General features: G+C 39.0%; 1 protein-coding gene across 1 annotated transcript in view; it reads left to right on the forward strand.

Moving 5' to 3' along the window:
* The window catches only part of CTTNBP2 (cortactin binding protein 2), a 114438-nt gene that overhangs the window by 73750 nt on the left and 24699 nt on the right, over nt 1-15989 (forward strand). The window contains exons 7-11 of the mRNA XM_088457680.1: nt 683-830; nt 5196-5444; nt 7367-7484; nt 10352-10624; nt 13381-13476. Coding sequence (XP_088313806.1) covers nt 683-830; nt 5196-5444; nt 7367-7484; nt 10352-10624; nt 13381-13476 — 884 coding nt within the window. The remainder of the gene's footprint in view (nt 1-682; nt 831-5195; nt 5445-7366; nt 7485-10351; nt 10625-13380; nt 13477-15989) is intronic.

The raw sequence follows: 15989 nt of genomic DNA on the forward strand, positions 1-15989 counted from the left end.
TATTAGGCAGATGAGTCTACTATCAGGATAGGGTTTAGAAGGGTCATAGTGAATGAATCTAATGTCTGATTATAATGGCCGTCTGGTAGGTTTCGGTATGAAAGACCGCCGGACCTATGTCCGATGGTTCAAATACCGACAGCAGAACACCGGCAGCCTCCAAAATCCCGATCGTAAGTATGTTAACTATTACTAACCCTTTCTCCCCTCTAACCCTCTTTTAGGGGTGCCTAACCCTAACCTCCCCCCCTAGTGCCTAACCCAAACCACCCTGTAAGTGCCTAAACCTAACCCCCCCCCTTTCCCGCTCCCTAAACCTAAGACTCCTGGAGGAGTGCCTAACACTAAACCCCCCTTCCCCTACCCTAACCCTCCCAAGGGGGGTGCCTAACCCTAAGCCCCCAGCCCTAAACCTAACCCTCCCCCTGCACCCCCCCTCCCACGGCTGTCCACGCCTGCCGACCGGCTTACCTTCGTTCGGTATGCTGGGCATCGGGCTCCTGGTGTAGGGATAAAGACAGGCGTCTGTATTTCGACGCCTGTCATTAGTCCACTGTCTGGATTAGACAGTCGGGAGACAGGCGGTCGGCATTTAGACCGTCAGCATCCCAACTGCATACGCACTGGTAAGACTGTCTGTTTATTAATTGTAGACCATTAATCTGTTTTGCTCTTTCCATAGATGCGTAGAAGCTTTGCTGGCACACAATGCTGACATCAATTTTGCTGCTGGAGGACAAACCCCTTTATATCTGGCTTGTAAAAATGGAAATTATGAAACTGCTAAACTTTTGCTGGACTCTGGAGCTGATCAAAGTATTGCCACAAATGTAGGTTTACTCTAAACTACAAAATGTCAACCACACAAATTTTCCATTTATTATTATGATTATTATTACTACTACTACTAAATATGGGACAGTAAACATTGTGCAGCAGATGTATAATGTGGATGTTAAACTTTCACCTTTTACTGTTAAGTTGTTGGTATTTTTACAAATCTGTATTGTAGGTTTTTATTGACTAATGTTGAAGTTTTTGTTTGTTTTAGGAAGAGATACATAATCGATAGTTGATACTAGATAATAGATTTAAAAATGTATTAGTAATATAAATATTTAATTTTAAAGTAAAATGAAAGATCTTAAATGAAAGCTTCTACTTTTAAGTGTGATACGTCTTTGAATGTATTTGTTGCTGAGCCAAGTGTCTTTAATTAGAAAGTAGGTGACGTCTCAATAAACCTAATGGAAGGTAATATTGCTAAAACATAGAAATTACTTTTGTGCAAAAACCCCATCACAAAATAAATAGAAAGTTCTGCTTTCCTGTGTTAAATCAGTAATTTAAGCCCTATATATTTCAAGTGCATAATGTGTGTAAAGTAGATTATCTGGACTATAAACTCAGTATCATGAGAAAAATCCTACCCCTCATTTGAAAGAGTATTCCAGTGGTGGTGAGGTTGGGAAAATGAGTTAAGACCTTTCACTCTGACAATATATATTTGTTTGATATACAAATTGCAATGTAATAGACAATATAAATGCATAGTACTCATTGGTGAAGCGACTACATTATTTTGCCCCAATCACATAATTTCAGCAATGCTATTAGAAAACAAAATATAATAGGTCAGTCAGTGTCCTCTCCAATCAATGTCTAATCAATTATAAAATGGAGAACTCATGAAGCACCATGAAGATGATACTCGCAAAATCCTGTATTGTATATAAATAATTGAAAGCTTCCAGATTACGAAATATCATGGAAGGAGAATGTGGGAGAGGCAAGCTGGACTAGTGTAGGCATTGGGTAAGGGGCTGGTGTGCTTTGATGACCAGGTGATATTTAAGCAAGAATATTCCATAGGAAGCGGTCATGGGAGAGCTTTTGGAAGTGGGAGCTGAATATGAATATCAGTGTGGAGCATTGGCAGAGATGAAGCGTGAAGTGGGATGAAGTCTGGGGTGTAGGGGTGGGGTAGGAATGGATGAGGACTTTGAGGATGAGGGTTTGCAATTTCAGCTTTATTCTGTAGTGAACAAGTAGCCAATGTAGGGATTGACACTGATATACACTGATATACTGATGTCTCAAATAGGCTCGTTGGTCCTGACAATATACGGGGCTCTTTCCAGACATCGCTGTTTGATGTAGCAAGTATTCTTTCATTTTATGACCACACAGGTACCGCTTACACACTTATCTTCCTAGTGGGACGCAGGAGTCTCGGGTGCATTTTGTCCATGCCTATTTGAGATAGTTTTTTTATTAAAAGACATAAGTTGCAATAAAACCTAAATATTGATTTATTTCCATGGGAATAAGGGTACATTTTGTGTTATTAACTGCGCATAATGTGACTATTACAAACTCGCTGGTAATTGATCTATTAAATGTTTGTTAGGTTTTTCCTATATGTATCTCAATTCACTGATAAGCAAATCCAGTTATCTCTGCACTGCAATAAACCCTCATGCTGAGGTGTGTCTATGAGAAGGATACATTTTGTGTTATTAAATGTGTATAATAAAACTAATGTAAACTCGCTAAGAATTGATCAAACACCTGTAAAGTTGTGTATATGTTTCCTACAGGCTTTGACAGCAAATTCTGACACTTTTTTTTTTTTATATGATATAATATATGTGCCGTTTTTAGTTTCTGCATTTGGGCTGTCAATAAGTAATGAATTACCATTGTTGAGATGCACATTAATATCTATTTTTTGTGTGTGCTAATTATCTTTAACAGAACTTGTCTTAAATCTAATGATTAGCTTTTAGACATTTTTCTTTGCATGAATAGAAGTTTGCAAATCCCACAGAAGTTTGTGTGTCTCATTTTTGATACAATTTGTTTCTTAAATGCAAATACCTGATGTGCGCATATGACAACTAAAACTTCAATTGTGAAGTAAAGTGAGACAGTATAAAAACAGGCAATTATTGCATTGAGATATAAACAATTGAATGGAGACCCGTTACTTGGGTCTACATATATTGCGATCACTGTTTCTGGAAATTATAAGGAGATATATATTTTCACCTTATACATGGATGGGAGGAGTACATGATCCAATTTTCGCTCATGTAATATACCTTACTCCTTGCCATATCTACTTCTTTGCTTGAATGTAATATTTTATGTGATTCAAATTTTTTGTTAAATGTAAATTTTTGTAGTCATAATCACAAACCAACACTTAATTAGGCTTGTATATACTGTATTTTATTATATATCGTAATAAAAGTTATATTTTAAATTCATTAAATATGCATAAAGAGTGCCCCAAAACAAGAGTCTTCCTTTTTCTGTGCTCTGCAGCACAGTGAAAAACATAAATCTGTATACTCTATATATTAGACCAGTGGTTCTCAAAATCGGTCCTCAGGACCCCACACAGGTCACGTTTTCCAGGTCACCCAGCAGGTGCACAGGTGTGCTCATTACTCACTGACACATTTTAAAAGACCCACAGATGGAGCTAATTATTTAACTTGTGATTCTATGAGGTGACCTGGAAAACATGCACTGTTTGGGGTCCTGAGGACCGAGTTTGAGAACCTGTGTATTAGACTCATGGGAGCACCACCAACATCCTAACAATTTTTTATATTTAACTTGTAATATGTACTATATGGTTGGTTTCTATTATCTTCAATCATGATTATTTCCATTATCTCTTATGAAAAACTCCTGGTGTGGGATCACCCAAACATAGATAAGTCTGACCAGTTGCAAACACTGCAAGTCTCCCCATACGCAGAGCGCTCTAATGATGCGGATGCAATCGCATTGGCTAATTTGTGCATGCCCATGAAACGGCGTTCAAATGGACAGACACGCCTGCGTTGATTAGTAATCTCCAAACGATTTCTTCTATCTCCTAGGATCATTTTCTCTCAGATCTCCCTCACTATGGCTGTTTCTTGCCTCTCTGCTTGGGCTCTGTGCATACGGAGCTCCCAGTACTCCTGCTGCTTCATAAAGGAGCTAATTCTGCATCTTATACTAAATCCATGTCTGATTTCATTAATACTGAGGCACTGTCTCGTGGCAAATCAGTCTGTGTAGTGTTTCCGTCCAAGTATGGCCTTCTGTGTGAGTGGTTGTGCGTCACTTACAGTGACACATCTGCATCTGCTTAGCCACCCCCCCCCCTCAACATTCAGGACGCATGCGCTGTGTAACTGGGACTTAATACATCGCCCAATTGTTTGCGGTATTGACTTCACTTCTCTGGGCAAAGCACTCCACTCTGTCTGTGTCTGTTTAGCCTCTCCTAGGGGGACCTTCATTTCTCCCCTCTTCTTTGGAGACCTCCTTGGTGGTGGGATTCCTTTCTTCTCCCCTACTGTCCAATGACTGACCCAGACTCCTCCCCCTATTCCTTGGTGCCGTTTCTTTTCTCCTCCTGCTTTCCTGACATCCTTGTATCAGCCCTTTGAATGGTGGCTGTAGTTTTCTTTTTATAGTGTATATCACAGTGAAACTCCAGGTGCCTATGTAATGACAACATGGCACAAAGGGCTTCTGTTGAAGTACAGGAGTCTCCCTGAGAGACCCCTGTTGTGAGAAAACCTTACTTTGGTTACAATGTAACAAGACATTACAGCACTACGACAACATTGCAATATCTTCATTAAACACTGTTAAATCATTGTGTTCTCATTTTAAATGTTCTCCTGTTGTAAATCTTTTTAAATCCTAGAGAATAAGGAATACAGTGAAATGTGCAATGTATATACCTTGTGCACTTTTTGCCAATTTGTACTGTGGTTCCCATGTTTAATACTTTATACTAGAACAACATTGTAAACAAATTTTAAAAAATCATCGTTACAGTCCTAATCTGCATTCTCCAAACTTGGCTGCAGCCTGAAGTGATGATATGGGGTTTTATGATGTTTCACTATGGCCAATGTTTTGTTTTGCTATTCCTCACTATATCACACATGGCCTGTGACTTGCATAGATTGTTCCTACCAAAATGTATAAAATTCGGAAAGTATTTACGCTGCATGTGTAAATTTTGGTAAATAGAAGCTAAAAAGAGCAATGTCTTTTGTTAGTAACTTTTATTATGTGCGGAGTGGAGGAAATCATTATCCTTGGCATAAAGTGTTAAAGTTTATTTTGATGTCAGATAGTCTTATTAATATAGGCTTGTTAATCTATGCCTTTTCCAGAATGGTTGGACACCACTTCATGCTGCTGCAGGTTCTGGAAGAACAGACTGCCTTAAGCTACTCATATATAATGGAAGTCTCAGTGATGGAAGTTGCTGTGATCCCAATGAGGAATTTGACGCAAGACTTTATGATTTGAAGAACATGGACAACTGTAAACTGAAACCTGTCGTTTCTGCAACTCTTGTCAATAGTGCAGATAGTGAGGGATGGTCAGCTGCTCATATTGCAGCGTCACGAGGATTTAAGGTAGGATTTCTAGAAGCTTTTGTATGTTGTGCGGTATGTCAATTATAATTAGTTTACTTGGAAGATTAACTGTTTGCTTGTAATGTCAGCAAAGGCCCACGAAACATGCTGCCTTGTATGAAAATAGCTACTAATTGAAATAAGGAATCTGCAAAATATTGAAGCACAGAGTCGCTTTGCACTCTGGTTTCTTGGCCTAGCCACGAGATACCAAGTTATGTCAATGTGGTCCCACTCGGAGTTGGTTTCCTTTATATTGCTAGCTTTTTGATCATCTTTTGAGAAACAGTTTAAAGGAATTAGGAGTATAGAACATTAGACATTCAGGTGCCACTAAACTACAACAACGTTGACTTTATAATTGATAATAAATTGAGATATGCATTGATCATTGTATACATTTATTTTGTCATAATATATAATACTTAAACTTAGGCATATTTGACTTCTTACTGGAGCCTTAAGATTTTTTTATTTATTTGACTGGTACAGTACATGTATAAATAATATATTTCCTGCTGGGGAAGAGATTCAGTCTCCAGAATACAGCCCAAGGCAATATCAGAATGCAGCTCATCGGTGGCTCACACTGCTGAGCTTAGATGCAGTCTTCAGAACAATTTCCCATCTGCTTTTCCATTTTTTTTTCTTGTTTTAATACATTGTTGTATATTGTTATTGTTAGCATTGTAATTATTACTATTATCGTTACTATTTTTGTTTTATCGAAAACCACTTTTACTAAATAAAACATACAGTAAATCTGTATGTCTACACCCATCTCTGAATCAGACCCTGTGTGCCTGTATAAACCATGTTGCAATGCAAGGGCTGCAAATACATGGATTTGTTTGCATGCAGGGTAAATACTGGCTGCTTTGCATGTAGCCCACAAATACTGCACAGCTTTATTTTTACACTGCAATTTAGATGTCAGTTTGGGCACAGCCCTCCCTCTCTCTGCACATTCTAAATCTGCCCCACCTGCAGTGCAACATGGTTTACAGTCATTTGCTATTTTGTACTTTACCTCAGAATGTTCATTGCTCTCCAATTTATTTAACTTAACTACATCCACTCAGTACTAGATTTAAATGGATGTGATTTAAGCCCCATCTCGCCAACTTCATCTCATACATGGCTCCAACACCCATCACATTACATATGTGTAAATGAAAGATTTTTTGTACACTGTAATTTTAAAATAATTATGGTTTTATTTTTCACTTACAAGCAAGTATTCACAAACATAGCTGCTCCGTCTACTGGCAAAATAAGCAAAAATAGGACAATTAGGAAAAAAAAATGACAAAATGTAGCAGGATGTTAAGAAAATACAAAACAAATTGTAAAACGCTTTTAGTAGCCTTAGACTGGGTACACACGTAAAGATTTTCTGTCCAACCATCCAACAAGTTGACTGGTTGGAATGAAAATCTGGTAACGTATGGGAGTAAGTGATGATCAGCAATTTGCTCCTAAATGCCAGAAAACAGATGAAAATGGTCGTCAGACAAGTTTGTTAAATGTTTGATCTAAACAATTTGTTCAAACAACAGTTTTTGTCCATTTTCTGGCTTTTGGGAGCAAATTGCGGATTGTCATTTGCTTTCATACCTCACCAGATTTTCATTCCAACCAATCAACTAGTTGGATGGTTGGACAGAAAATCTTTACGTGTGTATGCAGCATAAGAGAGGCAGTAAGGCAACTGATCTCTCCTTTAGACATCACCACATGCCCGGGTGGCCATGAACTTTTCATATTTCTAAAATAGTAGTAGTGGCAAAGCATCTAGGACAGATGTAAGTTATGCATATTAAATCAGAGAACACTTTTTTTTTTTTTTTTTAATTGTTTTGTTCTCTTTAAACTGGCTTTGGTGTGTAATCTTTATGTTCAAACTAATCTGATCTTTCCAGGATTGCTTAGAAATCCTGTGCAATCACTCTGGACTGGAGCCAGAAATGAAAGATAAGTGCAACAGGACAGTGCATGATGTAGCAACAGATGACTGCAAACAGCTCCTGGAGAATCTCAGTGAGTGAACTTTACTCCTTACTTGTCCTCTCAGTCTGGCGGCTCAACATTTAAGCTGGAAAGATCTCACATAGTCTTACCATATAATCCTATTACAGGGAGGATTATCCTGTTACATTGATTTATCGTCACAAGAAGAGAAAAATGACAAAATAAAACTCATTTCGTATTGTGCTATGAGAGATTTTGGCTATTAGAATGTTGCAATAAGTTTATTTTATCTGTTATATCATTTATAAGGTGGGAATTTAGTTGTTTTCTCGCAACCTCAGCTCCCATCAAAAGGGACGGGCAATGTTCAATTGTTCGTGCGCTGGGCGCAAGTGCTGCGGGCGCCCATTATCCCTGCTCACACCTTCCTGAGGTGGTGAGCAGAATCGCACACACAAACACGCACACACACACACCCACACACATAAAGTATGAGTGTGTAAAATATTTTTCCATTAAGAAATAATTTGTGGTTCTTGCTTTGACATTTATCCACCTTCCTAAACAGCAAAAGGCATGTAAATGATCCTCCGGGGCTATTCAATCAGCCCAGCAGTGCAGCACTTATCAGGGATTTTGTTTTTCACCACTGCACAGCTAGCGGAAAACAAATCCCAGATAACTACGTGGTTAATGGTTGCCTCGACTCTGTTAATGCACGAATCTGTGAACTTTTCACAGATCTGTGTGTTAACACCCGTTAATCTGTCATTTTAATGGGTGTTAATAAAGGTATCAGGTGAAAAAGGGAGTCAAATTGAATAACCTCGGGTGATAAAGCATGAGGTTACCTCTCTTTTTCACCCGTGAAAACTTTTCACGGCTAATTGAGTTTGCCCTTAAGTGGGCACATTGGTAGAAGGAAGGGACATATACTGGCCAACACTCCCCTATACTGGCAACCCACACCTGTGCCAGTATGGGAGAGTGTAGGGGAGAAAGGTCACATTCAGTACCTTTTCACCAATCTGTGAAACATTCAATTTTTCTATAGTGCAGGCAGGGTGATACTTTCCTGGTGATCACAGGTGATCCAAGAAAATAGATTCTAGGGGCTGCATTATTACAAATTGATGACTCCTCACTTCAAAATGGGGGTTCCCATGAATTAGTGAAAGCCAGGATGGGAAGATCTTTTCCCATGACTCTATAATTTTTCTGCAATATAGGAGTGATTGTCTGGTGATCACACTTTAACAAAAGACAATCGCTTCTGTGGGGGCATAGATTGAAATAGGAGACTGATTTCATTCAATCAAGAGTGCTCCCATCTCTCTAGGTGCCAGGAAGGGATGAGGGAGATCGATGACTTGGTTCCCTGCATTTCCATTACACTTTTTTCTCTGCAAGTGATGTCATCTTGCACAGGCACGACATGGTATCAATGAAAGGGGTTTTTTCCAGTGGGGCCCTTCACTGCGGTCAATGAGTCCTACTACTAGTCTTCAGCAATGTGTTAAAGGTGATAACTATTGTGGGTCATTTAGTGGTGGGCATGTCTGTTCTCCAAATGTACATGGGAAATAAAGCATGTAAAAAAGTCACAGGCATCACAAGGTTGATATCCCCATTAAAAATCAGATGGGAAACTTCTTTCAACATTTCTGCTAAAGTTCAAACTGAAATATCAATTTAAGTAATGTGACCAGATGATGTAATATAACGTAGCTGCAATGCAAATGATTTATATACTCCATCAGCTTGAGGAGGTCAGACATTCAGTCAGTTAGATAGTGGTTATTGCACCAGCATGAACAAGAGATGAACCTCCTTAGTCAAAACTGCCCTCTAGATCAGTGTTGGCTAACCTTGACACTCCAGCTGTTGTGGAACTATATATCCCAGCATGCCCTGCCACAGTTTTAGCATGCCCTAATAGCAAAACTGTAGCAGTGCATGCTGGGTTATGTAGTTCCATAACAGCTGGAGTGTCAAGGTTAGCCAACACTGCTCTAGATACTGTCATTTTTAACTGTTAAACCTGCAAACTTTTTTTTTTTTGGCCACATTTTTGTGATATCTTTTTAAGCAGCGCTCTTTTTTTACTTTTTTTTAACATGAAGCTGATAATTTTAGGTTGTCCACCTTCCTCAGTAGTAGGGAATTGTGGCCTAAAATTGGCGAGACTTGAATTTCAGGACTAGTGATATCGCATATGCCTTTTCAAAAAAAAATTTCTTTATGCCAGGCAGCACTCGCTCAGACGCTGCCCTGGCACCCGGCTGAGGCGCTGCGTGACGTCAGAGGTCACGCCGCGCAGCCGCACATCGGCCACCTCTGCAGCCACACCTGCCCACCCCATTGACCACTCAATTCCAGGTATCCCAGGATTCAGTGTTTCTTAATCCCAAATCCCGGGATTTAAAAAATGACCCAAGATTGGCCTCCCTACTCAGTAGTCTCTTTGTAGGAAAGTCTCATATATTGCAATCACTAAAGAACAGTCTCTCAGGTGTAAATGTACTTGTGTTTCAGCACTTAAGCTTGTTCCTGAGGAGATTATAGGGTTTGGGGAGGGGGTTGTGCTGTGAACAAGCAATGCTGACAAAGAAGGGTGTTTAAAAGCCTCTCTGCTCGTGACATTTGTCATGTGACCATGGTTGCCATAAATAGTGAACTAACATTTAGCAGTCTGTAAATCATACAACAGCTTCAAGAAGAAAAGGAAAACAAATTCCACTGTGTCCTCTTTAAATGAACCAATAATTTATGTTTAGTACAATAAAAAAAAAAAAAAGAACTTTTTTTCCTTAATAGTATTGCAGCATTAACTGGAAGACCCAGAAGTTTTAGAGCGAAAAATAGGTCACTGTGTCACACATCAATAAATGTAGTACAAAATAATTTACAGTAAACATAGTTTTTATCTTCCCTAGATTCATTCAGCACTCCGGTAAAGATTTCTCTGGATGATGATAATCAGATTTGCTACAGCGCAACTGATTTTGAATGTGAAGAAATCTGTTACCTGCGCATCCACAAACAAACGACATGGGATGATTTTTCAACAGCTGTGAGTCAGACTGTATTGAACCATTTCAGTACTGTTATGGCTGATGGATGGTGGAGCCAGGAAGACTTGACATTTAATAACACTGCTGAATCCAACCTTGGACTTGGTTCAATCACAGACCTGTCATTTAAGCTAGGTATTGGAATTCTCTTAAGCAAAATATATGACCTGCTGGGATATAGTATTATCATTGCACGTTTATATATTGTTATCACTGTAGTCCTGTTATTTGATTCAGAAATGAGAAGAGTGACTACATTTAAAGATATAAATCTGATACTAACTACAGTGTACACAACTATAACACTAACACAAACAGTGAGAATTCTAAACCTGTTACAGAGTTATCTAAAAAGCCACCTTTTTCTTCCCACTCCTAAATATTATTCTTGTAGTAAGAAACATTAAAATTCATACCATGAATATGACGACATGAAAATTATTCTACCCCTTTGGCACTTTTCACATTTTATATTCTTTGCATGAAATAAAAATGTATTTGGGAGTTATTAATACTGATCAATGCAAAATATTCCGGTAATGATGAAAAAATACCTCCCTTAGGGGTCTATTTACTAAGCAGTGTTAGGAGGCAGAGTTAACAGTGATAAGGTGCCAGCCAATCAGCTCCCAACTGTCACCTCACAGGCTGTGTTTGAAAAATGACAGTTGGGAGCTGATTGGCTGGCACCTTATCACTTTTAACTCTGTCTTCTAACACTGTTTAGTAAATAGACCCCTAAGTTTTTTTTTTTTTTATTTAAACTGACTTTTCCATACTGAATTTTATTTTTTAAGGTCATATAGTTAACTGCTAGGGTCTGCCTATGTACAATAATAGTGTGTCAATTACTTCAAAATAAATATACCAACCTGTGAGAAGTCCCCCAGTTGGGTAATGAATTTCCAAATAAGAACTTAATCAGGTATATTAAAGAACATTCAAAGGAAAAGCTAATATTTCGATTGAAAACCACCAGTCAAGGAAATGATATAATATTTCAAAGATTTCCTTTAGAACAATGTTAAGTTTATCTTAAAGACATGATGTATGGAAAAGTTGTAAATTTGCTTAGAACAGGCCATCATCTCAAAGTAATCACTTGTGTCCATCTTGGTTACTGGTGTGCCCACTTTCTTATGCTGGCCATACACCTGCACAACCAGCATTAGATAAGATTCACCTCACGACTCCCCGGAGCTCCCTGGCAGTCCTGGTGGTACGATTTGTTGTTCTTCTTTACACATGATCTGTCGTACGATCGATCGTGTGCCTCACGCGCTCATCAGGAAACAGTCATTGAAATGACTTGAATGGACGCACGATGCATCGCATGCACAAAATAAAGGGTACCATCTGCACACGATAGGATGGAACATATAGGCTGCACATCTGATCATACGATCCATTTTAGGAGCTGCGGGAGCGCGCATCGGATGGTATCCTACTCCAAAAATACACAATTTCCACACGATCCATCATGCGACATGATTACTTGAGTATGTCTTAAACCAATAGTGATTTTTTTTTTTTTTTGCCTTAACACTGTGCACTATACTGCATTATTCAATGAACACTATCCCTACTGATATAATTCTGGCAGAATCCTAATTCTATGGAGATAATTCTTTGCTTTTATGCACTAAAAACATTTGTCAATGGGTCAGGGAAAGATAGACACATTTTGTAGACAAAACTGCTGCAGTGTACAGGAGACCTAGGACATAGGAAAAGCTTTATATTCCAAAAGGATAACTGGCAAAAGCCGCATTGAAATGGCTTCAATGCGGCTTTGCCACATTTTTGTCATGGTGCAATCAAAGCCTTAGTTCTATGCTGAAATATGTGTAAATATGTTTCCAAGCTGTACATGTTTACCCAAATAGACTCACAAATATTAACCATTAAAACAAAGAATTATGTTTTTTGTTTGTATTTCTGTTTGAGGCATCATGGTGTTACAGTTGATTGCTTTGCTGTCTCACACCGTCCACGGGGTCCATGTTCTACATGAGTTTTACTACCTCTCACTGTCCAAAAAACTTACTGGCAAGTTATTTGGCTTCTGACAAAATTGACCCTAGAGTTTGTGTGGTAGAGAATTTAGAGTGTAATCTCCAGTGAGAAGGAGACGAATGTGAAAGATTAAACATTCTCAGTAAAGAACTGCATAATATGTTGGCACTATATAAATAAATGATGACAAAAAAAAACTGTTAAGAGCTTGGTAATGTTTTGTTTTCTTGTTGCCCTATTTTTTTTTTTTTTATCTTGCTCAATGGTAAAAAAAAAAATCCACAATATTACATTTTGATTTCATAATGTAAGAAAATATAATGTGACATATAATGTGAAACCTTTCAATGGGTGTGAATATTTTTAGAACCCCTGCAGGCCTATAACCCTTTTTCCCTCGGTATTGTTATTATTATTCTCACATTATGATGTTATATCTAGCCCCTAGTACACACCCTAGAGATATTTTAACGTGAAAAGTTTATCACACATCAATCAGATCAGAGTGACATAGGCGCCTAGGCCCTGGAGAGAGCGACAAACTATGGGAAGTATTTTAAATTGTGATCTCTGCAAGCAGACATTTTATAGGTTTATAAACATATAATATACTTAAAAAATATCTGTATGCATTATTTGCTTAATGGTAAAAACAAATCGGTTACTGTGTTATTACATGAATGCTGCAATGGTTTTGCAAAGCTGCAGTAGAGACGCTGAGCAACCAACACCCAATGATTCTAAATCAATAATTAAGTTAAGTCATTTCCCAGATTCCTCTATATTTACAAACCGGAATCATGTGTGTTTTATTTTTTATGGTAGGTACCCTACTAAATAATCCAGTGCTGACATCCTGTTAATTTTCCTTCCAGGAAACACCTCCTGGTCAGTTGGCCAAATTTTCCTCCAATCACCATGGGAATTTCTGAAGATGAGCAAAGTACATCAAGTAACTGTTTTTATGCCAGGTAAGTGTATACTGTTTTGTTGTTTTTTTGCCCAAAATTGTATTCTATTTTCTGAAATTTGGTTTTTAGTTTTGCATTAATAAGTAATGGTTACAGATGTGTCCACATTTTTGCTCAAATTGTGGCAAATATCCCCATTTGGCGCAGCACAGACTTTAATGGTTTAGTAGGGGACTTCTGCACAGGATCATAACAAAAATCATAACACACAGTAATATTATAATCAACAATTCCAAAGGAGAGGTCGTCTTAAGACTATTTGTGTCAAATATTTTAAGTTGGTGGTGCTCTCCACTAATTGTAATGAAACAAAATATTCTCTACCTGAGTGTAGAGTGGAAGAAGACTCTCTTCTTTTGGGGGCACACTTATATAGTTTGGTTATTAGTAATTGGTTAAAACATAACTGTTAATCATTAAAAGTTGTATTTTAACTAGTAATAATCATAATCAAACTATATAAGTTAATAATATATATGTCAATAGTCAAACTATACACTCAGGTAGAGTACCTTTTGTTGCATCACAGATTTAATGTGACTTAAGCCGCGTACACACTAGATGATAAATTTAACGATAACTATATCGTCACCGTTCAGTATCGTCCAGTGTGTATGCAAGATATTGTTAACGATGCCGCTATGCTCATGGTGCATATCGTTAAGTGTGTATGAGCCTTTAGCCGTGTCAAGTGTCCTGCCAGAGACTTTTTCTCAAAATATGCATCTTAGTCGCACCATCATTGTGAGAAAAGTTCAATGCAAGTGTACACTGACTACTGTTGCTGGCATTTCATGTACTTCTGTGTGAGACTATAGTACATTGCCAAACTCGGTAAATATGGCAAAAGACAGAGTACCAATACAAGCGACCACGCCATGCCTCTTGCCATGTACAGATGTGTCTTCATACACCTACTGTAGCCTCAATACACCATGCGGAGCAAGACACCTGGTGCGAGTAAGCTGTGGGTGCAAGACACCTGGTGCGAGTAAGCTGTGGGTGCAAGACACCTGGTGCGAGTAAGCTGTGGGTGCAAGACACCTGGTGCGAGTAAGCTGTGGGTGCAAGACACCTGGTGCGAGTAAGCTGTGGGTGCAAGACACCTGGTGCCAGTAAGCTGTGGGTGCAAGACACCTGGTGCCAGTAAGCTGTGGGTGCAAGACACCTGGTGCCAGTAAGCTGTGGGTGCAAGACACCTGGTGCCAGTAAGCTGTGGGTGCAAGACACCTGGTGCCAGTAAGCTGTGGGTGCAAGACACCTGGTGCCAGTAAGCTGTGGGTGCAAGACACCTGGTGCCAGTAAGCTGTGGGTGCAAGACACCTGGTGCCAGTAAGCTGTGGGTGCAAGACACCTGGTGCCAGTAAGCTGTGGGTGCAAGACACCTGGTGCCAGTAAGCTGTGGGTGCAAGACACCTGGTGCCAGTAAGCTGTGCAGAGTGGTGTACCATCTTTTTACATGTTTTTCACTCGAATATGCATCTTGAGTCAGAATGTGATTCGAAAAAACCAATTCACGATACTGCACTGATTAATTTGATATGCAACACTTGATTCTGTACAAAGGAGAAAAAGCTGCAGCCACTGCATTATAGCAGTTCATATACAGAGTCAGACTCAGTCGCACACAGATGTACAAGTATCGCATATCAATTTTATCTAACCAGTCTCGTGAAGCGGTTTTGTCACATCACATTGCAATTAAGATGTAAATTCAAGCGAACGCAAGCCGATTCGCAAGAGACCTGGCGCGCCACAGAGGGCTATTTGGCTCAACTACGGCAATAGTATAGGAGGGCACATCTGTATCGTTATGCTTAACTTTATGCCAAATCTATTGTGACAAAAGTATTCTAATCTAGTGTGCCTGGTACACTAAGGAGAAACGTATGCAGCTGCGATGCAAAAACTGTAAAATTCAGGAAAAAATACCTGTTGCAAAGCGTCTAGGTTGTGCCCAGCATCACACCATATGGCGCAAAAACACTAGGTGAAAGAGGACACCTCTGTATGTGTCACAATAGTTCTGCTGTAACGTGTTTTACAAATTACACATAGGGGGAATTCAGTTCAGTGCGGTAGAACAGGTGGGAGAAGGCATTTCACCACCAGTATTTTCACCCATAGAGGTGTGAGGGAAAGTTGGTGAAGATCGTGTACCATACTAGACGATAATGTGTGCAGCCGGACATAGCCCGGCAGCATATTGCTGAATTGATTCACCACCATAGTCTTTAGTGTGCTGTACATCATCTGAGAATTGTGGTACAAGTTTCAGCAATCCCCACAGTTAGCATACCAATAATTCTCTGTAGCAAAACCTAGTAATTATGAAACTAAACTAATTGCAATGATGAAAGTGAACTAGATAGTGTTTTATTTCATATAACATAGTATTTTGTACACTAAGATCTTGTGCTTCTTTTATGCAGTGACTTGAATAGGCTGAGAAATATAGTACATGACAGAAGTGTGCTGCAGGGGTATTTAATTGCTGACTGCCTATGTGAGTT

The sequence above is a fragment of the Taudactylus pleione genome, unplaced genomic scaffold, assembly GCF_031769625.1.
Source record: "Taudactylus pleione unplaced genomic scaffold, aTauple2 ptg000041l, whole genome shotgun sequence".
Taxonomy (NCBI): Eukaryota; Metazoa; Chordata; class Amphibia; order Anura; family Myobatrachidae; genus Taudactylus; species Taudactylus pleione.